Raw genomic sequence first — 18,499 nt, 5'->3', positions numbered from 1 at the left:
GTATATATTCAACTCATATATTCCCCCTTGATTTTGGCAATGTCAGATGAATCATGAGGTAAGCGTTTTGATGCCTATTGACCAACCATTTAATTTATATGGATGTGCTACTTTATATATATATAACTAACACTTTACTTTTCAATTTAGGAGTTGTTAAAGAATTTATTTGTAATGGTGTCAATTGTCAAGGTCATAGTTTCATTAAGTCGTAATTGTAATTAAAAAAAAGAAGATAAAATTTGTGACTGAACATATCCATTTTTTATTTGAAGATTATTTTAAACATTTTTGTTTAAAATTGTATTGGTTGTCAAGCCTGCAATTTCAAACAAGTTGCAATTTTAACTAATTTGGAAAAATTAGTTATTAGTAACACCATTTTTAAAATAAGGTAAAAATAGTCACCAAATATGACTTCTAAAATAACACAAACTCCAGAGAATTATCATTAAATAAATAACTTTGTTTCAATAAACCAACAAAATCACATTCAATACTTAAAAAACAATATAAATCCACCACACAACCAAAAATCACAATCATATAACCATGACTCAAAACTTTAATAAAGCCAAGTCCAACAACAAAATGATAAACAATATATAGAACCAACCAAATAAAATACACTGCCACCACCACTTGGCTTCTTTCAAAAGCCTTAAATATATCCTGTAAAACTATCGACAGAAATGTCCATGCGACTTGATGGTTGTATTCATTAATTTGAGACATGTTGATAGATTGCAACAAGACTAATCAAACCATCATCCATGGTTGTATTCATTAATTTGAGGCATGTTGATAGATTGCAACAAGCCTAATCAAACCATCATCCATACCCATGGTACCAATGTATAACCCGCGGGTGGATTTACTCTTATCTAAAAAAATTATTTGGTAATTGACCATATAGAATATGTCATTTTATATTGAAAATTGAAATTCATTTGTGCAATATGAATATACTAAATATGTCTAATAAACATAAAATGTTACATATAAAAAGATAATTGTTAGCAGTAATGACATGATACATTTTGTTCCATGCAAAACTTCAAAATGATGACACTACCCTCTCAATGCAAGACCTTGACATTTGATAGATGCAAAGTTTACTTTGGATGCACACTAATGTAAATTCCGCCCATTTATATGAGAGTAAGTCCATGAACATGTAATACGCAAGCATTACTGATATACATTTCCATGTATACAAAAAGATAAGCCAATAAAAAAAAGATGCCTATTGATAATTCACTAAACGTGGTTTGGAATGCAAATGGTTTTTTCTAATATCATTTAGAATAAATAATCGTGACCCATTCAATAACAAAAAAAAATAATGACACTCTTGTGCAGAGTCGTTGAAAAGCTATCTTCGATACACTGTTGTCATATCAACCAAATGCCTCATGGTCGGTCGACCATGTGGGCAATTCCATGGAGAATTGAGGGTTGATAAATGTTGGAGAATCTGCACAGAGAATCAAATGATACGTTTCACTATTGAAATTATATTCACTAAACACTTGGTTCAAAAATAAGAGTCCATTTGTACGACTCCAAAATGAATAGACCTCCTAAAAATGCATTCAACACTTACCAGTGAATTGCCACATGTAGCACACAAAGTTCAATTGAACTCTAGATTTGTCATATACAGCCAGGAACTCATGTTGTTTAAGAAGAGTACGGATATACACATATTTATTTATTCAAGGTCCTTGAAGGACACACTTAGGAGAGAGACAGTGAGACTCAATGAAACAATGCAAGCAAGAAAGGTTTTTATCTCAGAAATTCAGAAATTCAATTGGATGTTAATTTTGAGGAAGGAAATAAATGTACGTGTTCCTAACGAACCTTATAAATAATTTTCCATAGGTTCTCCTTGTGATGTTGGAATCCTACTTGTCTTCATTCGCTCTAAGGCCACCTAATTTTATTTCAATTTGTTTTCTCATTAGGACAACCCCTTTGAAAAATAAACCTTCCTGTCCATTTGCTCTTTACGGCCATGTATTTAAATGGTTCACTTATGGTTATGCAAGTACATATTATGACGTTTCTACGTATGTGTATAAATCATCATACATGCTAGGCTAGCAATCTTTTATTATTATTATAATACATCAATATTACATACTTGTCTCCTATTCCCTACAACAAAACCTCAAACACAACTCTGTTGAAAGAGATAGCAAGCAGACCCTCCCAGTTAGATTGTATGCCAGGAAATTGGTGACGTGCTCCACTAGATATTTCGAGGGGATAGAATAAGTCCATCACAATCTACCGTTGTCTCAAATGGTGATTCGTTTGACGGCGGTTTATTTTGGAAAGATAACTCGGTACTTCAGATTTTTGGCACGTTACATAGAATGACGGTTGTTTTATTTTACATACGGTGATGCTCGCAGAGCCTTGTGCGCAATTCAGTGGAAATACTTATACAAAACGCCTTCGGTCAATGTCCACAACATTCTCGATATTATTATGATCAATAGTGATTTATTATGACTGCGACGTGCAGTCTCCGCGATTTACCCAACGGTCGAACGCCGCTTCAAGATACAGAATTTGTGTTGGCTCTATTGCGAATGAAATGAATGATATTTTACGGTCCTCCAGACTACAAATAGTCGGCGAACACTGGACTCCCTTCTTTTCGCCTTTCCAATTCACTCATTTTCTTATTCAAATTGAATATGAGCTGGCCTATTGTTCTAACAGTCCTCTCCTCTCCTGAAAACACGATGCCAGGAGACCAATGCTAACATATTTGCTTGTGTATACCTATTTGTTTCATTGATTAATTTCTCCCAGAATCATGATGTGGGATGCAGCTAATTCCTCTGTTTGATTCTTCTCAACTGTAACTGTCAATTGATTTTAATGTTTGGCTGAACTATCTTCTTGGTATTTTTTATTTTCTTCTGATATTTTTTTCAAAATTTTAGCATACTAAGTCAGCGGTATTAAATACTTGGCCAAAGGCCAGGGTTCAAATTATCTGGCCAACGGCCAAGATCAAGAAGCTTTGAGATCAAAAGTTAAGACTCAGATCAGATAAATATCTATTGAATGTTCCCTTACTTGAATAGATATTTTTATAGGTGTATTTATTATGCATGTCACTCAATTTTGTCAATAATGGTAGATGAGCCTTCCACTTTGGTTGGATCTGTGAACATTGCATTGTTAATTGATGGTTTGACTTCTCTGACGATATACCACTTTTCATCATTAGCGATACTCAATTTTCACTCCAATTTCCTTTCAACTAAAATCGTTTTGAAGAATCACTCTGGTACATTTTCTATATCTTTTAAAGAAGGTAAAGTTTCGTAACGTTGTCTTCTTTAAATATGAACAAATGATAAATATTTCTTTTCCAAAGTGAAAGAACATAATGTTTTTATTACCAACTTAAAATGACATTGGTGTTTTGAATAGTATACAATTTGAAATGTAATTTGAACACATACTTACCAGTTGACAATTATAGTTTTTTTAATTTCATTAAATATTAATTTTCGACATTATTTAATTTAAAAATTTATAATGGATTAACCAACTCAACAGTCTAGTTGTTATTTTCTATGATAATGGATTGTTTTTTACAAGTCTCTTTTATTTTCAATATGATGTTAATAAAAACTGATGAATAAATCTGCTTCCTCTGCTTACACAACTTTTTTTATTTACTTTTAAAGATCTGCCATCATTGCTCAATCTTCTCTGTGCCTTGATATGAAGCGAGCACACAAAGTACGAGAGTCCGACTAAAATAATGATATTAACTCTTTCGTTTGATCAAATTTCAATTTTGAAGTAATGATGAAATTTAAAATGCCTTTCATTAAATAACTCATTGTCCTTGGTGATTTCTCTTAAACTTTTAGAACCTTTTTCCTTAACTTAAAAGATACTTCAATATTTTATATAGTCATGATATATAATTATGTTCTTTATCTTATAAAATATAGTCATGACATATAATTATGTTCTTTATCTTATAATTGAACTTTTACTTTTATATCCAAAATAAATATCTGACAAACCCTTTTGCAGCGAATACAACACACCTAAATATGTAATTTGTTGCTTTTATTTTATATAGCTCTCTTTATATTTGTTTCAAACCCATGCAACACTTGGTTATATGTTCCAAAGCATCAATTATAGTCACAAAAATCTGAACCAAATCAAATCGACGACAATTCAAATGATTATTATTGTTACTATCAATAATATCATCTAATGAATATTTCTGTACATTACATCTACAGTCCAAAGTTGGCTTTCTTGTCTTCATGCAATATGTCTATTTTTCTTTGTGCTAGTTTTTCCAACTTCGTATTTATCCTAGATTTGCTAATTTGTCTTTGCGCTAGTTACTTTTAATATGAAAATCCTTTCTATGAATGCGGGCTACCATTTATTACATTATAAATACCTAATGCTGACTCTGTTTAATAGTAGTTATCTTAATTGAGGTCATAACAATAGTTGACACAGCATTGATTTTCATGATGTTATGTAGACTTGTAACATTATAAAAGGCCCTGAATTCCATTTAAACCCTAACTAGTTTTGCGGGTGTAGAAATAATTGTTTAATTTGAGTCTTTGGTTTACATTGCACAAAAGCAGAACAAAAAGAAACCAGAAAAAAGTACGAGAAAAGCTTGAATGTAGAACTTTACATAGCATTGATAAGCCGACTTTGTCTTACCGTTTCCATATCTTTCTTGCACAGTGCATCACCAATCATCACAGATGAACGACAAGCACGGGATGCCAGCATAGCTCGCACTTTTGATGGACAGAGAGAAGATATAGATTGTGATGTGGCCTTTTTATATGAATTGCTACAAACATCTGAACAATCACGAGAACAACTAATTTCTGAGGTAGGTGGTGCTGGTGCATCAGCAAGAATAGATAAAAGCTCCTGCACATCTGTGAAAATAAATCATGCAGTTTATGCAGATTAAATATATATTCTTCTTGCATATATTGCTTTGCCAAACGCAAACAACTCTTTCTGTCTTTTTCAGACCATCTAACATATCACCTTTCATTAACAAATTGAGGAATCCATTATGAGTTTTCAGTAGTAATGGAGACATGTTGCATCTCACCTTCAACACCAAAAGTGATGTTCTGACTATAAGGAACAGCTGACAAAAGAAACCTCCGTCCTGGCGGTGCATCTATGTCCTCGACAAAATCAAAACCATTCTTTCTGAAAACAGTTGACAAGTCATAGAATGATCAGCTCTATGGAGAACTTGTCGAATAATATTATTTTCGAGTAACTATATCTTGCATCTATTGCATAGGACCTAACAAAAAGAGGCATAGTTGCAATACATTTATTTTCCAAAACTTAATGATGCAATAAATCTTCCTGGTCCGCTAGATTATGTTAGAAAGCTCGAAAATGTAACATAATCACGGAATACCTTTCATGAAAAATGACACACATATAAATACAATGTCTCTAACCTTGAGACACTTTACATTCCATCACGTGAATAATACCATAAACCTTATGAATTTGGTTTCCAACATTCATCCCCTTAATCCAAAGGGGTGTATGTGAGTCCAAGTAGAGACCTTAAATTTGGAAGTGAATAGCTGTCGATGGTTGAGTATGCTCTCTAAATCTGGTGGTTCTGGGATAATCACAAACCAAATGGTTAGTAGAAGTTGATGTCTTTTGTTGATTGGAAGTGCTCACAAATAGTGATCTGAAGATCACCTGTTAAGCCCTAGACAAACCCTATGTTAACCCTAAAACCCCTTGTTAAGCCCTAGATATTGAGTTATTACAATTCTATTATATTGTTATGTAGGCTAGAACCTTTCAGTGTACTCTCTCATTATAATTGTATCATTTGTCTCATATATATAGATATATATATATATATATGCACTGTTGGAAACACTGAGAGGGGGGTGAATCAACATTTCTTAGCAAATAATAACTTACTAATCTTTTCAGAGCATTAATTAATCTTCAGCATAAATTCAAAACATAAACAAGCAGTGGACAATAGACACCAAAATTTTTAGGTGGAAACCATTATGGGAGAAAAACCACAAACGCTTCTCTAATAATTTATGAGTACATTAATGCTTCCGATCCAACTGAAAAGGGAAGCCCCAACTCCCTAATACTCGAGAAAAACGCTCAATTTTCTAGCCTTAATTGGATGGATGCTTCAACGCCCCGGTTTTATTAGCCAATGCTGAAAGGATGCTCCAACACCCTATCAAGCTCCAACTTGCCCTGGCACCACCCTAGCACCCTGAAGTGTTTTCAGTGTCCAATTTGAAGGTGACTTCAACCACCTACCTAGCACCACCCAACCTCCCTGAAAATGATAATAAGTTTGACACGGAACTGTGGGCTCCCGTACCAGGGACAATGACCCACTTACAATGAACTCCTGCAATAATATGGCAGTGAAGTCCCAACAATATAATCTCTGGAAAACCTTAACTTTAGAGAATGATGAAAAACCTACTTCAAAACCATTACTTGTTTATTGTAGCCAAATGTGCTGATGTTTCTTCCTGTAGGTGATAATTATGAAACTGCTCAATGAGTCCCTGACTGCCAGATCATGCTGTAGTATGTACACAAACTACTTAATTGTGCCTCTGTTCAAACTCTTGTTTGCATTAATGACTAATGCACAGAACAATGTTGCTCCAATCCTTAATGAATCCTTGCTGGATGAGCACATGCTTGACCAATGTGAAGATGCCAATGCCTTCTACTGCTATAGCTCTGGCTACAAACCAGGTTGCAAACTGATGGTGATTTCAATGCTGCCTTCTTACATTGCTATCCCTGCGTTGTGTTGATGTCTCAGATTAGCTTCCTTTCTGGGACAAAAACACTACTTGTAATGTACTGATCTTTCTGCTACTTCAAGTTTCCAGGTGACAAGTCATAAGTATATACAAGATTTGAATACTGGAATGCTCAGATTATCCCATAGAAGTCGACTGCAATAGATGTCCATACAATACATATAGGTATGTCCAAAGTGATGCTTCAGAAAGATGAATATAAGACTGCTGAAGATATTCTAGTCTGCAAGCTTCAGTGAGAAGAGACTTCCTTTTAAGACGAAATGTTGCCTCAAAACTTGTAGTGATCAAGGATCCCCGTCATTAATGCAAAATATAGTCAACAAAACGACAGAGTAACCTTGGTTATAGGCCGCAATAATGAATGCTGTGCATAGTGAATAAGGCAGTCATTATACACCTTCGTTGCTTCTAATTTTGAGTCATTAATTGAACCGTAGACACAGAGAGCATAAGGTTTTAAGACCATAACGTAGCTCAGGCCTTCTTCAAAGGATAAGGCTCATCATATAAGCAGCCCTCAGTCTATGATACATGGTTCTGAACCAACAAAATTTGAGTTTGCACCTTCGCTGGTTTGAGAAGAGTCGAACTAGGCTGAAAAATAATAAAAAGTTGTCATAATACTTGTGAATTTCCAGCGCTTAAGGATCACAGATTACCAATAGATGTAGACCAAAGAAGTATACAAATAAACCACAGACCCTTGCTAGTCCGAGACACCATTGAAACACAATATTTCCCACCCAGGAGCCGAGCCCAAAACTTGAAGCCTTACTAAAGGCCAAAATCCTTCTGCAAAAGAAAACAATGAAACCCAAGACCATTCCAAAAGCACAGAACCATGAATCCTCTCATTTGATTCAACCATCTTCCACAGGGGCCGAGGTTATTTCAGAGTTGAGTATGCAAAATGATATATGTTCAATTCATATGTTTAGGAGACAAATTAAACCCTTTAGATAGATTTTGGAGGGCTCCATAAAAGATAGTCGAACACTTATTTGGAGGGAGACTTTAATTTTGAAATTCAAAATTTTGAGGGACAAACTCCTTTAGGGTTTTTACGCACAAGTTGGGTCCTTTGTCTTCAAACAAGCATAACTCAAACCGTGAAGGATCTTAGGGCGTGTCACATACCACTGGAATTAGCTTGACGAAGAGAATCTAACAAAGTTGACTTTGACTTGAAAAACAATGATTTGCCATCTCATATTGGTCAACAAATGCGGGGCATCTTTTGGTGTTGCTTGGGTTGACATCAATGACAACCACATATCAACATTTATATATATATATATATATCTCTATGCACACTAAGGAGACCTAGCTTTAGAATCATCATATCTTGTCTAGTGTTATATTCATTCTAAAAGAAGGTTCTACCCTCAAAGTGAATTGTATTCATTGACTTTTTACAATTTTGATAATATAATAAGATTAGATTACATCATCAAATTTTATAGGGAAAAAAGAAAAAAACTACTTTTTCAACTGGTATTTTCAACTTATCTCCCTACGGTTTGTTGAGAAATCTAGGGCATGAAGTTTAAGTGATTTTTCTTCTATTAGTAACTACTGGTGAATGCTTTTTACTTCTTAGATTAGGATCTTCTTTTACTTACGTTAGTATAGTATTATTCTTCATCAAACAACTACCAATGCATGAACCATAAAGAGACAAGAGACACAAAATATAGGCTATAAACTAGGCCAAAACCTTTCACTCTTGAAAGGAAAACCCGAACAAATTCTTCTTCTTACAGAGATTCCAATTGACAAATACCAAGACCAAGACCCTTGACCTATTTTCCACTCCAAGACCAAGACACAAGTTCACTTTCAATGCTTCTCTTTCGTGCCCAATTCAACACTTGATCCAACTGCTTCTCTTCTTTGTACTTTGGCTATACTTCAGATTTTCGGTCCTTGGTTCAGCATTGCACTTGTTGCCTTTATTTCAGAAACCCTAGCACATGTGTTTGACTCTTTATATTCCTCGCTCTAGACGGAAACTTTCTTCCTTCAACTCGGCTACCCTTTGGCTTGACTTCTTCCTGAATTCCGCTGTCTTAGAGGTCTGCAATAACTTTGGCCTTTTCTGCACTAGAAACAATCCCTTTACTTCGCATGTGTGGAGGTTATTTGACCCAAAAATAGTCCCAAAACAAAGCTAAAAGACTTTGCTACTCCTTCCTTCCTTCTCGCTGGTTATAGGACTCCTTGATGATGACCTTCACATTTCTTATTAGCTTCAGAACTTGACCGAAATCCATGCTCTGAAATGAGGCCGAGCTGCCCTATTTATAGTTGTTTCCCATGCATATAAGCCGACATGACTTGGAGACAAGGTCGACATGCCTTTTGGAGATCATCTTATTTTCATCTTTAGGCCGACTTGAAGGAGAGATCTTGTGCTTGTCTTGGAGGGATTCATACTTATTCAATGACTCATACAAAATGTAACATGCCCAAGAAGGGTCCTTCATACATGACATTGACTCAATTTGACTTTCAGGACTAGATGAGAAATCATAAAGGCTCACAATGGGAGCCATTACTAAAAGTAAATTTCCTTGCTTATGAAACCCATGAGACAAGCATTACAATAATAATTTTTTTTTCTTCTTTTCGTCAATTACTTAAAATCACAATTACACGTCATTGTGAAGACTGAACCTAGTTACACTTTTCAACACTCTCTCTTAACTAGGGAGGTATTCATAATGGTACTTGGTCATTCTCAATCTGAAGAATTTCTCATATGAAGAGTTGGATTGGTCACCCATCTGTATAGCATCATATAATCTAGGATTGTTACATAGCAAGGCCTTGACTAACATCTCTATCTCTCCATGAGATCTGAGCACAATGCTAGTGAGACCAATGATGTATAGACACCCTCATCATTGTCTCTCTCGAAACATACCCCACCCAAGTTCTTAGGGTGTGTTCCACCAGGAATATTCTTATCTTGGATTCCCAGTCCTCAAAGAATATCGGTCCTCTACGCCTATTCTCATCTTGGATGCCCTAACACATTCTCAAAGAGCATCAGATGCCAGATGTTTACCCAATCCTCCATTCTGTCTTACCAAGTGAAAGCAAAAATGATGTGTCTATCTCTCCCTCTTAATTAGGGAGGACATATCTATTCCAATAAAGGAATGTACTCATCCCTATAGAAGGAATATGTTGATTTGGGGTAGCATCAGATGTGCTCTAGCCATGAAAATTGGTGGAGAGGCTAAAGCACATGAGATCTCCAAGACCCAGAAATGGTTTGAGGAAATTCTACCCGATGAAGGAGATATTAAAATAATTAATATTTTTAATAGGTTCCTAAGTCTAAACTTAGGAAAATAAAAATATTAATGGGTATTAATATAAAACTGGGTTAGAAGGTTCTAAATGACATAGATCAAGCCAAACTAATCTTAGTTGTTGATTAGAGATATAATCTCGGTCGTTGAAGAATCAACAGAAAAAGTATAAGAGAAGGCTTGAGGGTCAGTTGAAGATACATCAGATTGATCAATCAGTTCGATTTTCTAGAGCAGGGTTTGCTAAGAGAAATTGAACCAGTGATCAGAGTTGCAACAAGGGGCAATGAGTGCATAGCAGAGAAGGCAGAGATAGTGCCGGAAGACTAGCGCAGAGGCAGAGAGGCAGACACAGAGCCAGCAAGAGCCATGCAGAGGCTAGAGTGACTGCACAAAGGGCCAGAGGGCCTGCATGAGTGACGCAGAGGTTGCAAAGGTGACGCAGAGGGCCAGAAAGGCTGTGCAGAGCATTAGAGGGCTGACGCAGAGGTTTTCATGCTGATGTAGAGCCTCAGAGAGGCGTTGGAGAGAGTTTCGTGGAGCAGACTTTCAAAATATTTGCTTTCGAAGAGAGGTATTACTGCCAGATAGATTTCTTTGTCGGGTGACCCTGTTGGCACCCAGTTGTACTCAAGAAAATTTTCTTAATAATAAAACCCTCAGAACTGCTGCACCGGTTTTCCCAAGTTGGGTTTTTCGGGGACGGTTGTCCAAAAATAAAGATGTCCCTTGTGTGTTTGTCTATTTCTTTTAGTTGATGATCTGTAGATGTTTGAGACTGCATTGTGTTTATTTCAATATTTATATGGTTAAATAACTTGTTCAGTAATTAAACAAGTAGGATAAATAAACCAGATAGTGCAAGAAAATTTCTAACGGGTTAGACTTAGAAATTTCAACATGGTATCAGAGCGTTGCAGATCACAGGAGAGCTGAAGGCACCAGCTGAATCGGAGAATTTGCTGCAGAAACAACTGTCCCGAGTGAAAGATGTTGTTCCTAAGCAGAAAGCAATAGAGAAGGGGTGACGCAGAGAGCCTGTGTCATTAGTTCGAGCCAGAGAAGGGGCCAATGCAGAAGTAGTGAGAGACAGAAGAGGCTCACGAAGGGCCACGTCATCTTGCTCAACCAAGTAGGAGTGACGCAGTTGGCTAGTGGAGCGATTCAGCCACTGTCGGGATTGTGCAAAGCCTAGAGGCTCAGTTCTTCAGTTATTGGGGCATAGGAAGCTATGGGCAGATTGTGGAGTGTGAAGCTGGTGGGGTGTTGTTGCTGTTGAGGCAAAACAATACTTAACGGGACAGAACCAAGGTAGAAGGGAGTTGCTACCTAGGCGGATTTCTAGCCAAGAAATCCAGATCAGTGTTGTAGGAGCAAAGGAGATCAGAGAGGTGCAATTTGATTGTTGGCAAAAGCATTTCCAGGAGGGAAATCGAGACTCAGAGGGATTCTAGAAGAGAACTTCTAGGAGGGAAGTAGAGACTCAGTGGGAGTTGAAGAGAGAACTTCCAGGAGGGAAGTAGAGACTCAGAGGAGTCGAAAAGAAGAGCAGAGATGGCCACGAATAGACTGAGGGATTAGGACAGGTTGGACGGGGCGTCCAACTTTGTCATTTGAAAAGCCAAGATCCTGTCTGTTCTAGATAGACATCGCATCAAGGCCTTCGCCTTGAGAACCGTGGCTATCCCAGTCGATCTAGCTGATAATGAAAAGTATGAGGATGTGATGGCCAAGGCAAAGTGCATAATCCTTGATGGGATCAAGGATCATGTAGTTCAACATATTGCCGAGAAGAATATGGCAAAGGAGATGTGGAACATTTTGACGTCATTGTATCAGGGCACTTTCGTGCAGAGGAAGATGCTACTAGAGAATCAGTTGTGGTCGTATCAAATGCAAAAGGGGGAGCAGATAGATCACTTCCTCAGTAGGTTGCAGAATATTCGGGACCAACTAACTTCCATAGGGGCCACGCCGGATCAGGAGTTGATGGTAAGGATCACCCTGAACGCACTCTCCGAGGAATGGGAAACATTTGTCCAGATTGGGAAGAACTGTGGGCAACTCTTTGCCAAGAAGAGATCAGACGACTGACCAAGGTGGGAAGTAGTGGAAAAGGAGCCCGGGTCAAGAAAGAGGAGGAAGAGGATGCGGCTCTGGCATTTGCGGGGCAGCAAGGGAAGAGAATGCAGCTCTGGCTTTTGCGGGGCAGCAAGGGAAGAGGAAGAAAATGACCTCTCCAAGATTAAGTGCTTCAACTTTGGGGAGTTGGGCCATTATGCAACCTAGTGTCTTAAGAAGAAGAATAAGGGAGAGGCATCTGACTCCAAGGCAGCGCCCGCTAAGGTGGAAAATGAGGTAGAGGATGATGACAATTGTGCCATGAGTGCTCATGTACCTCTAGAGAAGAGGTGGGGAGACATTGAGTTGTAGTCAGGAGGACTACATGAGATGAGGGGCAGGATCCTTGAGGTACCTAAACTCTTGGATCATATCTGGCTACAGGAGCCCCGAAGTGACAGTAGCAGGATGGCAGATGTCGGTAGAAGCAGATGCGGATGGAGCGGCAGAGAGTGGTAGAGTGCAGTAGTCCCTAGCAATGCAGAGAGGGTTGCAATAGTACAAGAGGCACAAAGGAGGTTGCAACAGTGCAAGAAGGCACAAAGGTGTTCGTAGCAGTGCGAGAGGCACAAAGGTTGTTGCAGCAACTCAGAGGGAACACAAGATAGCGACAGAGAGAGCTTCAGCATTAGAAGGGTTTCTAGCCTGACAAGGATGTTAGTTGTTGGGTAGATCAGTTACCATCGTCTCAGTAACTGAGTTGCAATGCAACAGTAGCAGTGGTAGTGCTATAGGCAGCATGATGCAGCATGAGGAGAGAGGGCTACAGTGCAGATGCAGTGTTGGGAGAAAGGACCAGCAACAACATGGATGCAAAGAGAGCTGTCGTACAGATGTAGCAGTGGCAGTGGTAGAGCCATGGGCGGCAATACAGGATGCAACAATGCAGAGGATGTTGGGTTGTGTTGTAGCGGCTACAACCACCCTCCAAAATTTTGCCTTAGCTTCATTTTGAAGCCTCCCTACCAACCTTTCACAGCAACATGTCTTGCCTTGTCAAGTACACAAGATTCAATGATTTTCTAGTAGATTGTCAGCCTATGCACCAGAGCTTGTTGCATACCCCTCACAGGTTGTTTCTCCGGACTTGGTCTAGTTGCAGGCTGAGCAGCTCCCTAAAGAAATTGCACAATTCTGGAGGTGAACTAACCTTCCCTCCAAAAATTGCGCAATTCTGTTTGGCAGCCTGATGGGCTCCAAAATTGCGCAATTCCTCCCAGTAGGACTGCTCAACCCATAAATTGTGCAATTTTGGGCAGCAGTTAGCTGCTCTGCCCAGAAATTGCGCAATCCCTCTGGGCAACCAGCCCAACTCCCTCCTAGAAATGTGCATTTTTTCCCTTAGCTGAGTAGACTGTTGCATGTGCAGTTGGGTTGATTGGTTGCCTTCAGGACCAAGCAAAACTAATTTGCATGCATGAGTTGCTTTTCCTAAGGCTGCATGCAAAGGCATCCCTTGATTCAAGGATCTATTTTAGAAGTTGGAGGTTACATGCAAGGATCATTTCAAAAACCCCCGCCAAGTGTCACTTTTCCTAGATTTGTGGCATGCGCGTCACAACCTTGATTTTATCGAAACTCATCAACTGGACGCTGCAGAGCTCATTCCTCACATCGACCTTGCAGCTCTGACATCCCACATTGCATCTAGGAGTCGTCGGCACATTCAACTCAGCTGTTTTGGGGTAAGCCCGCTTTTCATGTCTTGCGTTGTGTTTCTATCACTTTTTGTGTATCGCTTCGTGTGAGTGCTGTCTGCTTGATTTCAGTGAGCACTTGCTGTCGTTTGCATGTATGTTAGCTTGTATAAGCACCATTTCAGTTTTCGTTTGCATCTCACTGCTGTCGCATGCATGACACTGTTTTGCACGGACGGTCGCCGTTGCGGCGACTCGCTTCACACACATACATGCTTTCCCGTTTTTGAATCATGCACTTTTGTTTACACTCATCTCACCATGCATTCAGACTTCTCATGTTTTAGTTGCCCGTCGGCCAGACAGGGCTGCATTGGCCTGGACCGTGCCTTGCCCGGCTAGCATTGCACATTTTCGGAAGTGAAAGCTCTGCCTTCCCTCCAGAAATTCTTGCATTGCGCAATTCTTGGAGGCAGTGTCCTATTGGCCCTAGAAATTGCGCAATGCAGTTTACTTGTTGCATGTAACTGCTGATTGAAATTGCAGAGTGCGCAAATTTAGTCCTCAACAAGCCAGGGTGGACTGTGCATTCCACAGTTCCAGCAGTCAGTCAGCCTCCCAACAGCCCGGACTATGCCTTGTGCAGTTTTGGCAGTCAGTCTCCCGACCTCCCGGTGGAAATTGCGCAACCTTCATGATCAGTCACACAGGTATGTTGCAAGTCAGTTCTCAAGTTTGTTTTGGTTTTTGACTGACATATTGCTTGCCATGAGTGTTGTTATGTCTCCAGGCATCACAGGTGTTTGTCTGTCTCTCAACAGCACAAGTACAATGGCCTTCAGGAGAGCAGAGTCAAAGGACACCGTTGAGAGCACAACAGGGGTTGCAGCCAAGCAAGTGTCTATGAGCTTGCCTACCTGTGAAGACATCAAGTTGTTCATAGACAAGGACATCAAGATAATATGGCAGCAACATCACAACGAGCAGCACCATCAGTAGCAGCAGAAGGCAACACACCTGCATGCAACGAATGCAAGAGGAAGGTTGTTGACAGCACGGAGGCGGAACAAAGTTGCAATCTCAAGCATATCCACTTGTGATGAAAGCAACTTTGGAGACTCAGGCTATGAGGTGACGGTGTGACATGAAGATCGCACAAAGGCAGAGAACGGAACAGAGAAAGAGTTGCATGTGCTGAAGCAACAACTCAAGGGGGGCGCAACATGCACAAACGTATGAAACAGTGCTCGTACAAGTTATAAATCCATCCCAGCAACTGGCATGGAGCAGACAAGGTGAGTAGTGTTGTTGATCGCATGCAAGGGAATTCAGCAGCATGCATGTCATTGTGTGCACGCATGTAATCCCACCCATTTGGCACACTCACCGAGGCGAAGACAAGAAGCAAGTCCAATTGGAGCTAAACATGTATTTTGACAAATTGATGTGCACGACCACTAGCACATGCTTGGAGAGTAGCATAGATACTATGCATCAGTGTGTTGTCGGTTTGGCCACACCCAAGAAGACCATGCGCATGCTAGCAGACGAGTTGGATGGAGAAGATATCCGTGTACTTGGACGCAACGGAGGCAAGAGTTCGCTTCAACAAGATGTCACCATTAAGCACACGGATGACCAAGCTTGGCATCAGTTCCCCACCATCGACCATCACAAAGATGTCAAAGAGTTGGTCTCACCACAACAGTCCGAGTGTCAGTGATGTTTTGCACGGCTTGCTCAAGCCATTTTGTCTCACATGGGTACTTGTGCATTGTAATGTAACATCTTGTCAAGTGGAAGTTCAAGTGTCAATAGTTGGATGTAACAATCACAGAGTAGATGAAGAGTCATGAGGGTAGATGAACTGTCATAAAGGGGAATTTCAAGGGCCACCACACCCTTTGCTATAAATAGTCCCTCATAACTCATTGTATAGGCTTTTGGTCAGCCAAGCTTCCGATAGGAGTATCTTAAAGAAAGCTTGGATAGTATTGTAACGAGCCTTGGCTTCTCCACTGTGCAGAGCTAGTATATCTCTTGGAGGAGCAGGCAGTTGTGGCTGTAACATTCCGCTATCGGAATTAGTAGTTGGACATGGATGTATTGTATGACTAGAACTTACACTTCTTAATATAATAGAGCTAGCACGTTTCATGCATATGTTGTATTGTATTCCAGCTATCTTGTTTACTCTAAATGATATATGTATTTGTTTGCTTACGCATGTATGTATGGACTATTCTGCATATGTATGTAAGAATCTTTCTGAAATATGCTGTTGGTTTAACCATCACCTTGGATCGCTTGCTAACTTGCTTTCTAGCTAGTGATGCATCTTTGCTTGTGTGTTCCCTTCCAAGCCGAGTAGTATTATAGGTTGCCAAGGGGTGCACTCACCTTACCCTCCATGTCTTAGAACCTCTCATGCACCTTCCCCGACTCGCTGTAGCTGTCACACCCTTGCTACCAACAGAGACATCTTGCCTCTGTGCGAAACTGCGGTCAAGACATTACCGTACGACCCACTGTTGGGACTCCTACACCAAATGGTCTAAGGTCTAATTGGGACTTCTTACCGGGGAGATTCCCTAACATGTTGACAGGTCTAGCACTATCAGTAGGCAAGAAGGCCAAGCATTAACACAGGTAGCGGTGCCGGATAATCAGGGTGATGCTTAGTGGTGGAGCATTACTAAAGCACATTCCTCGCTAAGAGGGAATGTTGATTTGGGGTAGCATCAGATGTGCTCTAGCCATGAAAATTGTTGAAGAGGCTAAAGCACATGAGATCAAGGAGATATTAAAATAATTGATCTTTTTAATGGGTTCCTAAGTCTAAACTTAGGAAAATAAAAATATTAATGGTATTAATATAAAACTGGGTTAGAAGGTTCTAAATGACATGGATCAAGCCAAATCTAATCTTAGTTGTTGATTAGAGATATAATCTCGGCTGTTGAAGACTCAACAAAAAAAATATAAGAGGAGAATTGAGGGTCAGTTGGAGATACACAGATTGATCAATCAGTTCGATTTTCTACAGCGGGGTTTGCTAAGAGAAATCGAACTAATGATCAGAGTTGTAGCAAGGGGCATTGAGTGCATAGCAAAGAGGCAGAGATAGTGCTGGAAGACCAGCGCAGAGTCAGAGAGGCAGACACAGAGCCACGCAAAGGCCAGAATGACTGCGCAGAGGGCCTGTGTGAGTGACACAAAGGCTACAGAGGTGACATAGAGGACCAGAAAGGTTGCGCATAGCATCAGAGGGCTGACATAGAGGGTTTTAGGCTGATGCAGAGCCTTAGAGAGGCGTTGGAGAGAGTTTCGTGGAGCAAACTTTCAGAATATCTGCTTCCGAAGAGAGGTATTACTGCCAGATAGATTTCTCTGTCGGGTGAGCCAGTTTGGCACCCAGTTGTACTCAAGAAAATCTGCTTAATAATAAAACCCTCAAAATTGCTGCACCGGTTTTCCCAAGTTGGGTTTTTTTGGGGACGATTGTCCAAAAATAACGGTGTCCCTTGTGTGTTTGTCTATTTCTTTCAGTTGATGATTTGTAGATGGTTGAGACTGCATTGTGTTTATTTCAGTATTTATATGGTTAAATAACTTGTTCAGTAATTAAACAAGTAGGAGAAATAAACCAAATAGTGCAAAAAAATTTCTAACGGGTTAGACTTAGAAATTTCAACAGAATATACCTAAGCTCCCTCTTGGCTTAGGAATTTTGCTTCCAAGTTTCTACCAAGTAAGAAACTTGTTTCTAGGCTCCCTCTTAATTAGGGACCTACAATAGCTCCTCAAGTGGAGATGATGGGACAAGCAATTGCTTGAAGAACTCCTACTCACGATGTCATGAAATTTTTTCATTATCCAAGAGTCTTCATGTTTGGGACTTCTTCATAGGGCATCGACCATCCATCACTTTCATCCATGAGTCAGCCATGTCATCATCAGAAAGTGATCCATCAGTCCACATTTGGCCTTCCTTCATGCCACGCTACTTTCTTCATGCCATGTTTCCTTAAAGATCTTTCATCCTACTATATGTGCATCGGTGGAGACCTTCGCTCCCGTGGCTCGATATACTTCGATACGCTCCATTATATCGATAGCAGCAGAGATGGGTTGGAAGATCCACTAGATGGATGTGAAGACCGCATTTCTCAATGGCTTCATACAGGAGGAGGTGTACATTGAGCAGCCACAGGGCTTTGAGGTGCATGGGAAGGAGTCCCATGTGTGCAGACTGAAGAAGGCCCTTTATGGCCTGAAGCAAGCTCCCAGAGCTTGGTACTCCAGGATAGATGCATACTTGCAGGGGATGGGTTTCACAAAGAGTGAGGCAGATCCGAACCTTTACTTTATTGTGATTGGTGAGGAGCCTCTCATTCTGGTGCTGTATGTGGATGACTTGATCATTACAGGTGCAGAGAGACTCATAGAGCACTGCAAGAGAGATCTTGCGGCGGAGTTTGAGATGAAGGACATCGGTTTGATGCATTACTTTTTGGGTTTGGAG

The 18,499-nt window shown here is 39.8% G+C and overlaps 1 protein-coding gene across 9 annotated transcripts in view; it reads right to left on the bottom strand.

The window, feature by feature from the left end:
• Positions 1-949: 949 nt before the first annotated feature.
• The window catches only part of LOC149254501 (DNA mismatch repair protein PMS1-like), a 422,021-nt gene continuing 404,471 nt past the window's right edge, over positions 950-18,499 (bottom strand). For 8 of the 9 annotated variants that reach the window (XM_089460177.1, XM_089460175.1, XM_089460180.1 and 5 more), the window contains 3 exons: positions 5,150-5,253; positions 4,741-4,967; positions 950-1,477 (listed from right to left, as the gene is read on the bottom strand). In XM_089460177.1, coding sequence (XP_089316303.1) covers positions 1,376-1,477; positions 4,741-4,967; positions 5,150-5,253 — 433 coding nt within the window. In that variant the 3' untranslated portion in view covers positions 950-1,375. The remainder of the gene's footprint in view (positions 1,478-4,740; positions 4,968-5,149; positions 5,254-18,499) is intronic. The other variant, XM_089460181.1, reaches the window with a different exon arrangement.

This window comes from Pinus tabuliformis, chromosome 7 (genome assembly GCF_031772625.1).
Source record: "Pinus tabuliformis cultivar Carrire ecotype Pingquan chromosome 7, CPIR1, whole genome shotgun sequence".
Classification (NCBI taxonomy): Eukaryota; Viridiplantae; Streptophyta; class Pinopsida; order Pinales; family Pinaceae; genus Pinus; species Pinus tabuliformis.
This window is presented reverse-complemented; position numbering and strand designations above follow the sequence as displayed.